The sequence below is a fragment of the Narcine bancroftii genome, chromosome 7, assembly GCF_036971445.1.
Source record: "Narcine bancroftii isolate sNarBan1 chromosome 7, sNarBan1.hap1, whole genome shotgun sequence".
Lineage (NCBI taxonomy): Eukaryota > Metazoa > Chordata > Chondrichthyes > Torpediniformes > Narcinidae > Narcine > Narcine bancroftii.
Genome location: NC_091475.1, coordinates 155,451,829 through 155,470,144, shown reverse-complemented (window position 1 = coordinate 155,470,144; position 18,316 = coordinate 155,451,829). Strand labels below are relative to the sequence as shown.

The 18,316-nt window shown below is 40.5% G+C and overlaps 1 protein-coding gene across 1 annotated transcript in view; it reads right to left on the bottom strand.

Annotated features, from left to right (window-relative positions):
• The window catches only part of LOC138739245 (NADP-dependent malic enzyme-like), a 130,244-nt gene that overhangs the window by 3,630 nt on the left and 108,298 nt on the right, over positions 1 to 18,316 (bottom strand). Inside the window, exons 8-13 of the mRNA XM_069890903.1 lie at positions 16,459 to 16,556; positions 9,580 to 9,693; positions 7,504 to 7,609; positions 3,090 to 3,232; positions 2,392 to 2,565; positions 339 to 437 (exon numbers count right to left, since the gene is read on the bottom strand). Of these exons, the coding sequence (XP_069747004.1) occupies positions 339 to 437; positions 2,392 to 2,565; positions 3,090 to 3,232; positions 7,504 to 7,609; positions 9,580 to 9,693; positions 16,459 to 16,556 (734 nt within the window). The remainder of the gene's footprint in view (positions 1 to 338; positions 438 to 2,391; positions 2,566 to 3,089; positions 3,233 to 7,503; positions 7,610 to 9,579; positions 9,694 to 16,458; positions 16,557 to 18,316) is intronic.

The following is an 18,316-nucleotide window of genomic DNA, read 5'->3' as shown; positions in this document are numbered from 1 at the left end:
GCCTCTGACCTTCTCAATGGCTTTCCACTACATGGATGATCTGGTCACTCTCACTCTCCTCCTCCTTCGTCCGAGATCCATCCCACGTAAGCATCCTGCTTAACATTCACACTATTACCCCCGCGCATCGCCTCAGATATGTCATTAGTGGCGACTGGCACTGTTCCCGACGCAGGCAAGTACACGGCCGCGACAGTGCCTCTTTGCCTTCGGGGGCAAACAATGGTAAGCACATTTGTGAACACAGTGATAGAATGGATCTGAGTTTTAGTTCTCCTCCTCTATGGTAGCTCTTTGCAAGTGCAGAATTTTATTTCTTTCAAAAAATATTTACATACCTTTGTAGCTATTTTCAGTGAAACATCTCTTAGGGTGCTGAGTGGGGGGTACAAACGTCCTTCTGCAAGATGCTTTTCTGTCACTGATTGAGCAATAAGCTGAGAAAGAAAAAGCTTCAATCAGCCCAGGAATCATCAATCGTCATGTTCATTTATTTTCACCATCTGTTTATTCACCACTCTTTTCAGAAGTTTTACTTCTGAGTTGTATTTGCCTATTTTTTATGCAATTAATTCATCAGAATTTAAGAAAATAAGAAATAGGAGCAACAATTGTCCATCCAGCACATCGTGCCTGCTCTGACATTCAATAGAATCATGGCCATGAACTCTGCTCAACTTACACACCCGTTCCACATCACCTTTAATTCTCCCATTATTCAAAATCGATCTAATTTTATCTGAAATACATTTAATGGGGCAGCTTCTTTGGATACCCTTGTCAATATTGGAGAAATGAAACCCTCCTGAGATGATAACACTGCTTTTGGAACTTGACATAAACTGTGTACATATTTGTTCCTCTATATCTTGGGAGCCCTGTCAGAGTGATTGCACCTTTCTTATTTCTGATCTTTACCAACACTCAGTAGTTGAGCTTACTATTGGGTCCTCTGAGTGCAGCTAGAACACTATCCCGGATTAGAAATGTTACAACTTGACCTCACTTCCTTCTTCATCTCATCTAAAACAATGACACCCAGGAACATTGAGTTGTCAATCATTTCCTTCATTGCAGGCTACATCATCATAATACCAAGCACTGGTCCAGATTCTAGGGGAGGAGATTTAGGTGGATTTTCTTTATTTGAAGGCCTTGATACCTTTTAATCTGTCAATACAGTATGTTTCCGATTATTCGAAAACCATTTAACTGGAAATCTCAGTTAACCAAAAATTTTTCCGGCAGCAACATGACAAAACAAGTTGAAAAAAGTTTTTCACCCAACATGCTCAAGTGGGGCTCTGACACGGTTAGTGCCAGTTTGGTAATAACAAAGCTCAGAACTGCCGAGAAGACAGATGCTGAACAGCTGGATTCTGGCTCAGAGAAGTAGGCTTGAATCTCAAGCCATCAGTGAGCGACTGGAGGAAGTCGGTGGGTCAGGCAGTGCATGGGGGGGGATTGTCCTCATATCAGTTAACTCCCTCCCCTCTCCCTTTCCATTTCTTCTTTACCCTCCACTGTATTTGGTTCTCTGCTGTCCCAGTGTGACCAAGGAGAGCACCCTCCTGGACAAGAGTGGGGACTTTGGGCTCCCAGCTAAGATCAGTGACAAAGGTGGGGAGGTGTCGGGGCTCAGAGATGGTGGCAGGAGCTCGACGGTGGTGGGGAGGTGTCGGGGATTGCCAATGGCTGATACAAGCATTCTGCTGATACTACTGGGCTGCTTTAAGCCATTTCTCATTTATCTGAAAAAACGTTCAGTTCCAAGCATTTCAGATACATTGTGAGACGGAGTTATGGCCATACAGTACTTCAGCTAGAAGAACTACTGGCTCAGCTCCAGTGGGTTTATTCCTGACCTCTGGCACTGTCTATGAGCAGTTTTCCTTGTCAGTGGGAGGGTTTCCCCTGGGTGTTCTGGTTTCCTCCCACTTCTCAAAGACATACTTGGTAGGTTGATCTCATGGGAATAATTGGGTAGTGTTGTCTGGATGTGCCTGTAACTATCTGTATCTCTAAACAAAATTTAAAATTAAATTAAAACTGCTACAAATTTTCCCTAATGGGTATAGAATTATAGGGAGAGGGGGAAGATGTGTGATGGGAATGTGGGAAGAATAAATGGGACTATTAAGTCAGCACTTGATGGCTACTGTGAATTTTTAGAGTGGAATGATTTGACTCAGAAACGTTGCAATTGCTTTTCACTCCAAAACTGAATGATCCTCACAGACACAGTGGTGGTAAGAAAAAGTACCCAACTGAATGTCTGAGCCCAAAGTCATTTAGTTTACAGTTACATATCTGTATTTGCAAAGAAAATAGACTTAAAAATTAAGGATGGGACAACTATAATCTAAAATCTGAAAATTAATTGATACAAACCTCAGCTGAAATGAGAAAGATGTCATCATTTATGTGCCTCACTCCACATGTGATAGCTCCAAGTGCAACTCCAGGGAAAACGTAAGCATTGTTACCTTGACCTGGGACAAAGGTACGACCATCAGCAAGGGTTACAGGATCAAATGGACTTCCACTAGCAAATATTCCACGGCCCTGAAAATATTGAAAATTCATTAATTGCTAATAATTAGCATATCTAAGAAATGGTGCAAGCTGTATTGTCAAATACTTTGCTTCCAATTAATTTACATAACACAAATATTGAGTGCAATTATATGAATCTGAGCTAAAATAGAACCTGACGCATAGACAATATGCACTCTAAGAATGTGATAAATCTCTTCACTCCTCCTGAATCAAACTTTACTGTACAAACATAAAGTCAAGTGCAAATGGGTAGAGAGCCAGGTTTCATAAAGTGTATTTTATCAAATTAAACCCCATGTAATCTGAGCATTCAGCAAATTAGTCTTTTATTAGATCTTCACCTATTTACAACAAGTAGGACAAGCAAAAATGGAAGCTGAAGAGAGAATAAAATTAAATTATTTCAAGTATTCTTGAAAGTTCTGCAACATCATTGAAGAAATCTACATATAATGTTCCCACAAATAATGTTTCTCATCAGTTGCTTTAAAAATACTGAGAACTTGAGCAAATACACTGTAGATTCTTACGTCTGTCAGGCGATAGCACTGTTCTGCAGTGCACTCAGACTTGCTAGTAGGATTACTCAATGCAAAAATTATTGGATGTTTATTGAATGATGCCATGTCCTTTATAATCTGCTCTGTAAATGCTCCCCCAATGGCTGCTACTCCTGTGAAAATACAAGAATAGTACTTGTACGTCCTCGATTATTCTGGTGTAAAACACTTGTAGAAATGAACACCTATTTTTGTCGATAAAGGGTCCCCATCCAAAACAGTTCAAGTTTATTGTCATGTGTCAAGATGCAATGATAGTGATTTTTTTGGACATAATTTTTGTTATCTGTTGGTGTGGACTGGAGCTATGTTTTAAACTATTCGTCAGATCCTCAGGATAGGCTGCTCAGTTGTTTTTCTTTTTGTTTTTGTTTTAGTAGATTAGTTGGGGTTTTTATATTTATAATATTATAATTATTTCTTATCTCTGTTTTCTTTGTTAGAGAATTATTTCTAATATGTCACATTTTCACTCTTTGGAATTTATATGATAAATATGTTGTGTCCTAAAAAGATTGAAAAACAAAAGATAGTGATTGTTTTGCAAGCTGACCAGTGGACATTTCATACATTGTACAAGTAAGTCACATTACAAAGTGACAGAGAGAGATCAGTTGATACAGAGCAAAGGCCAAAATTTTACTATTTTGAGGTACATTAAGGTGTCTGATAACAATGGAAAATAAACAGTTGTTTAAGCTAATGATGTGCGATCTTGTTAATCTTCTGCCTGATGGGATGGGTATAAAGAGAGTATGGCCAGGGTGGAATGAGTCATTTATTATGATGACTACTTTTCCAATGCAGCAGGAGTTATAGCTGCCTGATCTGCTTCTTAATCCTAAAATTGAATTTAGGCCAAATGGATTCCATGTGTATTGCTGAAGTCAATTCATAAATGCCAAAAAGGCATGAAATTGGGACATTAGAAAATTGTTATCATGTTTTCCTACCTTTCAGGTGTGTTAAAACCTGACCTCCATGATTCATACTAGTCGCTAGGCAGGCAACAGTGTAAAATAATCTCTCCAAAGTGGACTGAAGCTGCCAGTGAAGATGAGGTCAAAGAGTAGCATAGGGGGAAAAAAAAAAGCAAAAAAAAAAATCATGGTAGGAAGTTGAAAAATCTGGCAGGAGAAACGAATCTCAGAAGATACATGCCCTGAGTTTGCAAATGATTCCAAGTCTCTGTAGTCAGCTGCTCACACATCCCTCAATCTGGACAGGGATTACTGACAACTTGGTTTTGTATAGATACATTTATAATAGATGATTTTCAACATATATTATGGGAGAGACACACACAGCTTACTGCTTTCAGAGTGATGTACTCTTTGTTCAAATGAATTAATGAAGAATATTGCAAGTTATGACATATTGACTGATATTTCTGTCAGTAAGTAATTAGTTGGCATTATGATAATAATATCAAGCAAATAGAATACATCAGGAAACAAGGTTGTCATGAAATATCTTAAAGCGAGAGACTCTAGAAGAGGTGGCTATATCTCTCAGCAAGAAGAACTTCAAGAGTCCAGCTAACGTCCCAGTCGAGGGAGGTAGAGAAGCTGCTACCAGCGGCCCGACAACCTACTACAAGTGTGCAGTCGTTGCCTCGCTTCGGCAGTTGGGACCAGTCCAGGCGTTGATAAGTATAATTGGGAAGGGCTTGCATATTGTAGTGTGAATTCAGCTTTAGATTTAGTAATAAAGCCTTGTATAAACTGGGAAAAAAAAAAAAAATTTCTTAAAGCCAATTTCCAATTCATAGGAAACATGAAATGTATTCAAACAACAAAAAATGTGCTCAGAATACATCACCAGAGATCGACAAAACTGGTTTCTGGCCCTTTTTCAGCAGAATAGATACGTTCAAATGACATTTCAGCTCACAATAAAGGAATGGAGATTTTGAGCTTTTTTTAATAGAAATAATTTTAAATCGTGCAGAACTTCATAATGCAAAATTTTAAGTGTAACTCAAAGAAAACTTTTGTTGTATGTAGTTTCATGATTAGATAGGGTGCATAAGATTTAAAAGTTCGTTTCAATTTGCCTTAACTGAAATGATAACACATTAATGCATTAAAAGATTAAAAGTCGGAGTTAAAACATAAAATGGCTCCCTGCTAAATTTGTGTGGCCTAGAGAAGAACTGCTTGGTAGATTGCTTGATTTGTATGGATTTTAGCTGCCTCTTCCCATGTACTAATCAATTCATATGAAGTATGAGACCCAGACACAATCGTGATTTTTTTGTAAATTTCTTCATTCTCTTTTCAATACAAAAGGTCATTCATTCTATCAAGTCTATGCTGACTCTCACAACAATCCTCTTCTCTCACCTTCATCTATGTAACTCTACCACTGGCATGGACTTTACTGGAATCTCATACGTGGGTACAAGCTTTCACAGTTACATTGGCATTGAAGGAAATGGAAATTCCAATGCAGCCACCCATGAGCAGAGGAAACAGAGGGGACTAGATGGAAAAAGCTACCCTTTGACTATTCCCTTGGCTGCAAGTGTCAAATTGTGAAAATTGCTGGGATTTCAAGCCACACCCCTGAAGTGACTTGACATGGGTTTCATGACTTCCGCCAATCAATCTCCAATAATATTAACTTGAATCTGAAAGTAAAAATGTTTTATTTATTAACTTTAGTCATTTAACAATAAAACTCAACACACAATAATACAACTTCACTAAAATTTCCATGAAGTTAAATGTATTATTCCAAAGTTTAATCATTTTCAGGTTATTGGAATGCTATAGTATAGGTTTTGCCAATTTGTGCTCCTTTGCATATGTTTCTTAAATTGGAACTGCCTTGTCTGTCTCTTGTTAACTACAATGCAAGCCTAATTCTGAGATCAGGAAACCATATGGGTTCTTTTCAGAGCCCAGCAAGAGTTATAAACTTGTCAATTAACTTTCCTTCCATGAGTTGTCAAGAAATTCAATTTTTTTTTTTTAAAAAGGAATATGTGCATTATTTTAATTCAGTGCTTCTGTCCCATTAGTTGTCAATATCAATATGGAATTTATGGAATCTGAGTAGTGAAGATTTCATAATGAGATCTTCACTATTCAGAGGTGTATGGTCTCATTCAACTTCCTAAAACCCTCCGGAGGTGTCGTGGGTCTATCAGCGAAAACTGAGGAAGGAAGGCACCCACTTGATAACCCAGAAGATGCCACCACTCACTTGGCTACCCTGCAGAGTCGAGGCAGCAAGTCTCAGGAGTTCAATAAGGGAAATTAACATCTGGTCCGACAGAACATACATGCAGATCCTGTTCAACGGATGATGGAATGGCAGGATGAGGAATAAGGGGAGCATGTCACAGTGAAATACTAATTTCAATCAAGAACCAGTAACAAAGCCTAATGGCATGAAATAAATATTACAGGGACACAGTCTAAAAATTAGAGAGACATATTTGAGTCTTTTTTTTTTGGCTGACTGCTTTTATTAAAAACAAATGAATGTCATAATTCACTTCAATCACTTTGAACACAAAAGGTTTAGATCTCAGACCAGAAGTAGCAACTTACTCCTGGATCTGATAATTCTAACCTTTTGAAGAGCTCCATCTTCTAACACTGGAAATCAGAGAGAGCACCTGTGGTCCACTTGTATAGTGTGTTCTTTGGTAAATTTATGGATATGGGTCTTTAGCACAAAATACTTAAATATATCACTTCCATTTTTAAAGAATGTGGTCCTTTAATGAGCTGGATTCAGTTTGTGAAGACTACTTCTCTAGCAGATGATGATGTTGCTAGAGAGTGCCAGCAAATGTTACTGAAGTATAAAATACAAGCATTTGACAATTGAGTGGTGACAAAGCATGAAGTTTCTGTGATAATTCAGCTGTTTCATAATGGTAAATGATATGTGCCTGTTCCTTTGACCAGAATTTAAACATTTTTTATTAGTGATTTAAATAAATCATTAAATAAGAAAATAACATGCATTAAGTTAATCCGAGCATGCTTTATTTAAAAAGTGGACTATATTCATTTTGTTTAAATTTTTGATATTAATATTTATGTCACCATTTCATTCAACAATGGGAATTATAGGAACAAATCTTGTGTGTGACTTGATTAACAGCATACACACATTCTGATATACACAATTAGACCCAGTTCTGATTTTACAGTAATAGCTGAATGAACTGGGCCTCAGAAAAACCCGTCTATCCTTGTGATTTAACTTGAAACATTTACATTTTTCTTTAAAAACATTACCCAGTTATATGACTTAAGCTAGTTTCTGAAAATTTGAAAATCTTTTTTTTTAATTTAATGTAGCTTGTTATTGGAGTATGTCATTTAAGCTTGAAACTAAATGTCCATGAATCATTTAAACATACCTATTAAAGCAGTTGGCTTAACCTTCTGAACAATTTCCTCCAGGCTTTTTATTGGTGGATGATCCTGAGCAAACATCTGCTTTTCATGGGTCAGATGGCTTCTTCCCTGCACAAGGATACAATAAAGCAGACTGTTATTAATGTTATACATGAAGCCCAACTAATTCCACAGGGAAAAGATAGGATGAAGGAGTCAGGTCATTTTCACAGGAAGAGTTTATTATAGCAATAGGGGAGAATGGCTCACGTCAGGGGTTGAAGATGAAAGATCATTTGTGGAACAGTATCGGCCTTGGTGTTAATTACATGCAAAGGAAGAGCATGAAAATTAGTGGGAAGGGACCTGTGAAGCATTACAAAAAGACAGGAAAAAATGACAAAGAGAAGTAGAGAATGATTGAATAGAAGATATAGATGGATAATGTGACCATATCATCCAACTTCATAGGTGCAATGTAACAAACTGACCAGATTTTCTGAAGAAAAAAACACTTGAATTGTCATATATTTACTACACTAATTTGTATTTCAGACTTGGCAAAAGCTAATTTGTTAAAAAGGGCATTGAAATCGTGTGCAATACAATTAAGGAGTAATCGATTTCTACAATATCACTTATGGTTCTGGTTAAATATGAACTGTTGCATAGTCATGCAGCGAACATACATTTTATGCATGGAGAGAATGGGTTTAGAGAGATATAGGCCAAATGCAGGTGGGTGGCGTGCTTTGGTTGGCGTGGGCAAGTTAGGCTGAAGGGCCTGTTTCAAACTCCTTAACAGAAAATCTGAATTTCCAAGGATCACTGCATATCACCAATTTCCTTTTTATAAGGAGTTCAAAGAAACATTTTGCTGGTTACACCAGCTGCCCTCCATTGGCCACCAATGAGTTAATCTCCATGTTGTAAGTGCTGAGACCAGCCAATGCACAAATATAATCACGAGGCATTTCAACGAGAGAATTCTGAAGGAGTTTCAAGTGCATTATTTCTCTCATCCAGCAAACAAACTTATTCAGATAATCCTGAGACAGTCACAAATGATGGTACTGATCGAGCCATTGCACAATGCAGAGACTTGTGCAGAAGCCATCTGATTATCATTCTGCAGACACCTGGTGTTCAGTTCTATTTGTTTCTTGAAGCAATTTATGGACTTGTGCAACAATAGTTTTGAACTAGTAACATTCATGCTATCAAACAGACAGGAAGAAAATTCTCCACTGAAAACAAAAACACTACCTGCATTTGCTGGATCTCACTCATGAAAAACTTGAGCATTTTCACTGAACAGAAACAAATGGACCAGTCCCACAGACACTACAGCCATTAAAGCAGGTCAGAGGGTGAATATTCCATCAGAATTAATTTGCTTCCCAGATCCTTTCCAGCTACACATCAGGATTAAGATTGAACAGTCTCTAGTAATCTGGCTATGTACAGTTTCAAAAGCATTCATACACTTCAACATCATCTAGAATAAGTAGCCTCATGACTGCCAGCACAAACATCATCTTAAAAGCTCACTCCATCTCTGAAGCAAGAAGCTTGCCAAGGCTTTGTTAGCAAAAGCTCCCAGTCTGCAAACTTTAATGCAGAGGTTCACGGGCAGCAAATGCATGGCAAAGTTACCAGCTCGAGGCTTCCTTCAATTTCAGTATGACCGCATCGTTGTTTGGGAATAAGTGGTTGATCCTTTATCATATTTTCACCTTCTTACCCAATACCCATATAGCACAAGGAGAGTACCTTCAGACACGCACACACACAAACTAGTGGCTCACCACCATCTGTGCAAGAAGTAGGGACAGTGAAAATACTGCACTTCCAGTGACGCAGGAAATCATGAATTAATTAAAAAATACTTGACATACTAAACACACACACCGGCAAACCACTTATTTTGGGGGATTGAGAACTTGTGACTCAAATCTGTAACTGGGATGGCAACTTGTTGCTGAAACCAACCTGGTTCAAGATTGCTTAAACACAGTGGTATTTTAATTGCATGGTTTTCCTCCTTAAATATTAAAAATAAATATGTTGTTAAAATTTTAGTGACAAAGTATTACTACCTTAACAATAAGGCCTTTTGAGTCCACCATCCAAATCTTCTTTAGTGCTTCGTGCTTTGGGGTTCCTTCTTTTTCCATTGCCATCATAGTGAGATGTGCAATTCCCATGGCTGCCTGTGACACATCAACAAGGTTCAAGTCAATTTGTGAGGAGAGTTCTTCTACGAACAGACTGACAGGTTATCTCTAACATTCATAAGAGCTGTGTAAACAACACAATTTACAGAGTATAAGATTACAATGAAAAAGATCAATTAGCACCAAGCAAGGGCAGCATTGATAGCACTCATATGGGATTAATTCAGGAGCCTGATGGCTACAGGGAAGAATCTGCCTTTAAGCCTTTTGGTTCATGTATTAAACTCTTAAAACTTGTACCCATTGGCTAGGCATTGGGAGATGTTGATAAAGTCCATTTTATTCCTTTATTTGTCCCTGTGATCCACAGTTTTAAATTTGCAATCAAACAATTCACATGTAATTAAAGTGCACATTCCAGATATTATTCAAGCTTATTTCTATACTTTTTTTTTAAATACATAGTTCCCTCATTTCAGGGAACCACAGGTGTTTGTGAGTACTCAGGTATGTTTAATTGCTTCATTGGTGCAGGTATAAGAGAGCTAGGCTTGCTTCTAAGCTTTTAATCAACTTTGGAGTCTGTAGTTGCCATTTTTCAACATGAGAGCCAAAGATGTGCCAATGAAAGTCAAAGAAGCCATTAGGGGGCTGAAAAACAAGAATAAACCAGTAAGAGACATCGCTCAAACCTTTTGATTACCAAAATCAACTGTTTGGAACATCAGTAAGAAGAAAGTGTGTACTGGTGAGCTCAGTAATCACAAAGGACTGGTATTCCAAGAAAGATCTCTACCGCTGATGGCAGAAGAATTCTCATCATAATGAAGAAAAATCCCCAAATGCATATCGGATAGATCAGAAACACTCTTCAGAAGGCAAGTGTGAGTGTGGTCAATGACTATTGGTCCATAGAAGACTTCATGAACAGAAATACAGAGGCTTTCTTCTGAATGATACCCCAGTTGATTTTGGTAATCCTAAAGGTTTGGGCAATGTCTCTTAGCGTTTTATTCTTGTTTTTCCGACCTGGAAAAGTGTGACATGACACAATTGGGAAGAACGTGAAGGCAGAGTTCAACGTTAATGACAGGAATCGAGGCAGTGTGAAAGAACAGAAGGATCTTGGAGTCCAAGTCCATACATCACTTGAACTTGTCACACAAAATTTAAATTTAAAATTGATAGGGTAGTTAATGAGGTTTATGGTCTACTGATCTTCATAAGTTGGAGGATTGAAGTCAAGAGTTGCAAGGTACTGTTGCAGCTCTATAAAAATCTGGCTACAGCATTTTGGTTAGTTGCGGTTGACTCATTGTAGAAAGGATGTGAAAACTTTTGATGGGTGCAGAGGAGATTTGCCTGGATTAGAAAAGATGTCTTTTGAGGAAAGGGTGAGTGAGCAAGGGCTTTTCTCTTTGGAGCATCTGACGATGATAGACAACTTAGAGCTGTATAATATTATGAAAGGCATAGATAGAGTGGATAGCCAGCACCTTTTTGTCAGGGCAAAAGCTAATACCACTGTCTATCCCTTAAAGGTGAGGGAAGTTTAGGGGAGATATCAGAGGTATCTTTTTTTTTTAAAAAACAGAGTGGTGAGGGCCTGGATGGCTTTGCTGGGGGTGTGGTAGACTCTAATAAAATGGTGACATTTAAAAAAACCTCTTGGATAGGCATTTGGATGCAAGAAAATTATAGGGTTTTAGATTTCAGATTTATTATCAGAGTACATACATGATATCACATACAACCCTGAGATTCCTTTTTCCTGTGAGCGTGGAAGAATTACCACTTATTGGCAGCACAACACAAAACAATTTGACTGAAGCAGGGAGGAGTAGGAGTTGATTGTGGAGTAGGGGTATTGGCTGAAGGGCCTGTATCCTTATTTGAAACCTGGCCCAATACTGTCAGGTCATTGGCTAATTGAAGATGGAGTTGGAGCAATATTTATTTGTACAGTCATGGATGCAAAGGGAGTATGGTAAGGGACTGAATGCATATCCTTAAGGAGAGCCAGTGGTGAGTGTGGTCGTGGAGGATATGTGGCCATAGACCTCACATTTATTTCCAAATTAGGATGACTATTTTGTCATTAAATGTTCACTTTCAAATGAGAGAATCAGAAAAATGGACTATTTTTCATAGCAGACCAACAACTTCTACACACAACAACGTATAGAATATTTTTTTAAAAGCTGATTTTGGATGCATCAGAATTTTACATGGCATTTGAGGGATTTTTGACATGTTAAAACAAATTACCTATTGAGGCCAATTACAAAAAAAATTGAAAGCAAATGGTGAAGTTTTAACTTTTTCCCAACATTTGATGCTAAAAGTCAGGATGATGGTTTTCGCAATATTGAATGGACAGAAGATGTGCCCACTCATTGAGCCAATGGGTACATTTCAAAGCACAAGTCTTAACATTCAAAACTGATGTGAAATTGGGAAAGCAAGTTACCTGTTCAAAAATCCCTGATGGAAGCAACATAGAACCATAGAAAATCACAGCACAGAAACAGGCCCCTTCAGCCCTTCCAGTCCATGCCAAACCTTCTTTTGCCTAGCCCCATTAACCTGCACCCAGTCCATAGCCCTCCATATCTCTCTCATTCATGTACCTGTCCAAATTCTTCTTAAATATTAAAATTGAACCTACATTCACCAACAGCTGGAAGCTTGTTCCACACTCCCACCACTCTCTGTGTGAAGAAGTTCCCCTTAAACTTTTTTCACCCTTAACCCATGTCCTCTGGTTTGTATCTCACCTACTGTGATAGTACAGGTCTATCACCAATGTACATGGTGTATATAGTTACTGTACCTAGACTGTGCTTACAGCGATTGGCTGAGAGCTAAGCCACTCCTATTGTCTGGGCCTTAAAGGGTTGTGTCCCTAGCCAGGTCGGATCATTCCGGACTGGTCGGCCACCTGTGAAGAGCTCCGGTCTTTTGCTAATAAAATTGTAGAGCTCGTCGAAAGAACCAAAGACTTGTTGATCCAAACCAAGGCTACGCCCAATGGGTTCCAAACTACGCCGACAAGGCGCGTCCTCTTATCAAGACCACCTCTTTTCCCCTCTCGACCGAAGCCACAGCGACTTTCGATCGAATCAAATCTGACATCGTTGCTGCGACGCTGCACGCGATCGATGAGTCTGTCCCGTTTCAAGTCGAGAGCGATGCATCCGACTTCGCCCTGGCAGCCACCTTGAACCAGGCCGGCCGGCCTGTAGCCTTCTTCTCCAGAACCCTCCAGGGTCCGGAGAGTAGACACTCCTCGATTGAGAAGGAGGCCCAGGCCATAGTTGAAGCGGTGCGTCGTTGGAGACATTACCTCGCTGGGAGGCGCTTTACACTGTTGACTGATCAACGCGCGGTCTCCTTCATGTTCAGCAACACCCAGCGTGGTAAGATAAAAAACGACAAAATCGCCAGATGGAGAATCGAACTCTCCACCTTTAACTATGACATCCTGTACCGGCCTGGTAAGCTCAACGACCCGCCTGACGCGCTCTCCAGGGGGACGTGCGCCAGCATACAGATGGACAGACTACGGAAACTCCATGAGGCGCTCTGTCATCCAGGGATCACTAGGTTTGCTCACTTTGTCAAGGCGCGCAACTTACCCTACACAGTCGAGGAGATCCGCTCCATGACCCGAGCCTGTTCGGTGTGCGCTGAATGCAAGCCCCACTTCTTCCGTCCGGATAACTCCCACGTTATCAAAGCCACCCGCCCCTTCGAGCGTCTTAGTGTAGACTTTAAGGGGCCCCTACCGTCGACCAACCTTAATACCTACATCCTTACGGCCATCGACGAGTACTCCCGCTTCCCATTCGCTGTAGCCTGCCAAGACACCACTGCCACCTCAGTGATACAGGCCCTTCACAGTATTTTCACCATCTTCGGGTACCCCAATTCCATCCACAGTGATAGGGGGTCCTCATTCATGAGTGCAGAGCTGCAACAGTACCTTCTGGAGTGTGGTATTGCTTCAAGCAGGACCACGAGCTATAACCTACGCGGTAATGGCCAGGTCGAGAGGGAGAATGCCACCATATGGAGAGCGGTTACACTGGCTCTCCGGTCTAAAGGTCTCCCCACCTCTCACTGGCAGGAGGTTCTCACTAGTGCTTTACACTCCATCCGCTCCCTCCTATGTACTGCAACAAATGCCACCCCCCACAAAAGGATGTTCCTTTTCCCGAGGAAATCCGAATCGGGAACCACTGTACCGGCATGGCTCACCGTCCCAGGCCCCGTCCTTTTGCGTCGCCACGTCCGGCACTCAAAGAACGACCCCTTGGTCGACCGAGTGACTCTACTCCACGCGAACCCACATTACGCATACGTGGAGTTCCCAGACGAGCGGGAGGACACTGTTTCGGTGCGGGACCTAGCTCAGGACGCGGTAGACCCAGAAAACCCCCCAACTCCTTCTCCAGGCCCCGTGCCGCAACAGAAGGACCAACAGCATCCCAATGACCCGGGCCACCCTGCCGACAAAACGACTGGGGAATTGAGCGACGGAGCAGTCGCTCCCGACGAGCCCGCTGGCAACACCACTCCAGTGACCCCAATCCCAGCACCACGGCGGTCACGCCGGATGGTCAGACCCCCTGACCGCTACAGTCCTTGACCTACCCCTTCCTTTCATTCTCTCCCTCGTTTTTGTTTTTTTTTCCAGGGTCAATTCTCCAAGAAGGGGTGAATGTGATAGTACAGGTCTATCACCAATGTACATAGTGTATATAGTTACTGTACCTAGACTGTGCTTACAGCGATTGGCTGAGAGCTAAGCCACTCCTATTGTCTGGGCCTTAAAGGGTTGTGTCCCTAGCCAGGTCGGATCATTCCGGACTGGTCGGCCACCTGTGAAGAGCTCCGGTCTTTTGCTAATAAAAGCCTTGGTTTGGATCAACAAGTCTTTGGTTCTTTCGACGAGCTCTACACCTACCCTCAGTGGAAATGCCTGTCTACATTTACTCTGTATATCCCCCACACAATTTTAAATCCTCTGTCAGATCTCCCCTCATTTTTCTATGCTCCAGGGAATAAAGTCCTAACTTGTTTAACCTTTCCCTGAAGTCCAGGCAACATCCTAGTAAATCTTCTCTGCATTCTTTCTATCTTATTGTTATCTTTCCTGTAGTTAGGTGACCAAACCTGCACACAATACTCCAAATTTGGCCTCACCAATGTCTTATATATCTTTACTATAACATCCCAACACCAATACTCAATACTTTGATTTATGAAGGCCAATATGCCAAAAGCTCTCTTTACAATCCTTTCCTCCTGTGGCACCACTTTCAGGGAATTACGTACCTGTATTCCCAGACCCCTCTGTTCTACCGCACTTCTCAGTTCCCTACCATTTACCGTGTATGTCCTTTCTTGGTTTGTCCTTCCAAAATGCAACACCTCACGCTTGTCTGCATTAAATTGCATCTGCCATTTTTCAGTCCATTTTTCCAGCTGGTCCAGATCCCTCTGCAAGCTTTGAAAACCTTCTTCGCTGTTCACGACACCTCCAATCTTACTGTCATCTGCAAATTTGATGATCCAATTTACCACATTATCATCCAGATCAACAATGGTCTCAGCACTGATCCGTGAGGAACATCACTAGTCACAGGCCTCCAGTCTGAGAAGCAATCATTCACCACTACTCTCAGGCTTCTCCTGTCCGGCCATTGTTGAATTCACTTCACTACTTCACCATGAATATCTAGTGTCTAAACCTCCCATGTAAAACCTCGTCAAAGGCCTTACTAAAGTCTCTATAGACATCATCCACAGCCTTTCCTTCATCAACTTTCCTGATAACCTCCTCAAAAAATTCTGATTGGTTAAACACAACCTACCACGCACAAAGCCACATTGACTATCCCTAATCAGTTTCTGGCTGTCCAAATAATTGCATAACCAATCTCTTAAACAGCTTCCAATAATTTACCTACTACTGATGTAAGATCACCATCCTATAATTTCCAGGATTAATTTTGCAGCCTTTTTTAAACAATGGAACCACATAAACTACCCTTCAATCCTCTGGCACCATACCCAAGGCATACTGGATGCTAGCCTTCATTAGCAGGGACATAGTCAGGGCAGGGAAGTTATGGTACAGGTTTACAAAATATTGGCATGTTAACATCTGGAATGCTGGCTCCAGATTGTTTCACCCAGTATGGAAAGGAGTCATTGTTCTGGAGAAGATATTGCCTTGGATAGTATCTCGGGTATGAGGAGAGTCTGGCTCAGCTAGACTTATTTTCCTTTGGGCAGAGAAGAATAAGAAACCTGATAAAGCATCCTGAAATTGAAGGGAACAGATCCAGTTCACAGTCGTAAATCTATCCCCATAGCAGAAGTGCCTGCAATCAAATTTAAATTAAAGATTAAAAGATTAAGAGGAAATGGAAGGAGGTGTCTGGTTTTTGAAGCAGGCTGCCTGAGGGAGTGGTGCAAATAGAAACTTTCACAACATTTAAGTATCAAGACCAACACTTGAATTGCCAAAGTATAGAAGGCTGTGATCCGAGGACTGGTAAATAGATAGGTAGTTGATGGACAAGGTGAGCCAAAGAGACTTTTGTATGACTTTATGACCATATAAATCCTGTAGGAGATGCAAAAGCTACAGATAACAAGCAGGTCAATGTATTACCAGCAGATTAACAACAACAACATCTCAGAAAGCAAAGGGGTATGATAAAAAAGATAAATATACAATACAACCTCCCCAGCTGGGGTATGATAAAAAAGATAAATATACAATACAACCTCCCCAGCTCCTTGGAAGACAAATGTATGATCAGAAAGTTTGTTGTTGGTAATTCTCAATGCAGCCAGTATGCCAGCTACTGCCACCGATGCAGTTCCTGTGAACAGAATGCAATTTTATGAGAAAACTGGAAACATGCTATTGCAAGGTATGTTCAGACTTAAAAGAGTCAATGTCAGTAAAGAGATCAGTAAAGGTTGTGGTCAGGTCGTAGTCTCGACTTGAGGCAAAGGTTGTGGTCAGGTCGTAGTCTCGACTTGAGGCATAGGTTCAAATTTCACTCCTGAGCATTGGGTGCTTTAGGGCTGCACAGTGGAGCTGCTGCCTCAAAGTGCAGGAGACATGGGATCAATCCTGACCTTAGTTACTGTCTGTGTGGAGTTTGCACGTTATCTGTGACTATGTGGATTTCCATTGCGTGCTCCAGTTTCCCTCCATACACCATGGAATTACAGATTGGGAGGTCAGTTGCTTACTGAAAATTGCCACGAGAGTGTAGTTGAATGGTAGAATCAGGGGACAGTTGATGAGAATATGGGGTAACCAAGGATGAGATTGATGTAGATTTAGTGTTAATGGGTGGCTAATGGTTGCACTAGATTGATAGGCCAATTTCTGTTTAGTATCTATGAATGTGAATCCAAGATCCAGAATCCAAATAAATGGTACTTGGTACTATCACCATATGGTAGGAAGGTCGTCAACAGATAGGAGGTCCACGGATATGGTTCACAGCTAAATCTTCTAACACCATTTACAGGTCAGGACCACAAAAGGGATAATTGCAGTTCTTTGCATAATCGTTAAAATAAAATCTTGAAATTTCTGGTTAGCTGTTGACCCATTAGTTAAAAATTAGATGGTTGTAGAGTAGGTTTACATAGGTCCACACAACTTCATGGGTGAAGGGCCTTTATTGTGCTTTAATGATATACATGTTCCATACATACTAAATTGCGTGCAGAATGCTTACTCCTTCCCACCCCCACCCCACCCTCTATCCAACTGCCTGACTCACATTGTACACATTGAATCTACTTTTAGACTAGCACTGAAGTAAATTTCCATGTTTAATTGTGAAACCAGGTCTCAATGAAACCTTTTTGGAAAACTTTATTTAGAATTTCTTATTTTCCTTCTAATTAATTAATTATTGTTTTAATTAGAACCATTGAACACTACAGCACAAAACAGGCCCTTCAGCCCTTTTAGTCTGGGCCAAATTAATTTTATTCATAGTCGCACTGAGCAGCACCCAGACTGTTTCCTCCATTTCCCTCCCATCCATGTATCTGTTCAATTTTTTATTAAATGTTGAAATTGAGCTTGCATTTATGAATTCAGCTGGCAGCTCATTCTACACTCCCACCACTATCTGTGTGAAGAAATTCCCCTCAACATTTCCCCTTTCATCCTTAATGAATGTCATCTAATTTGTATCTCACCAAACCTCAGTGGAAAAAGCCTCTCTACGTTTACTCCGTCTATTCCTCTCATAATTTTAAATACCTCTATTAAATCTTCCCTCATACTTCTACACTCCAGGGAATAAAGTCCTAACCTGGTGAACCTTTCCCTGTAATTCAGTTCCTGAATCCAGGCAACAGCCTAGTAAATCTTTTCTGCACTCTTTCTATCTTGTTGATATCTTTCCTGTAGTTAGCTGACCATACAATACTCCAAATTTGGCCTCACCAATGTCTTATACAACTTTAACATAACATCCCAATACTTTGATTTATGAAGGCCAATATGCCAAAAGCTCTCTTTAAACTTTTCCCCTTTCACGTTAATCCATGTCCTCTAGTTTTTATCTCACCTGTAGTGTGGATTGTAAAGGGTCATGCGATCTCTCCA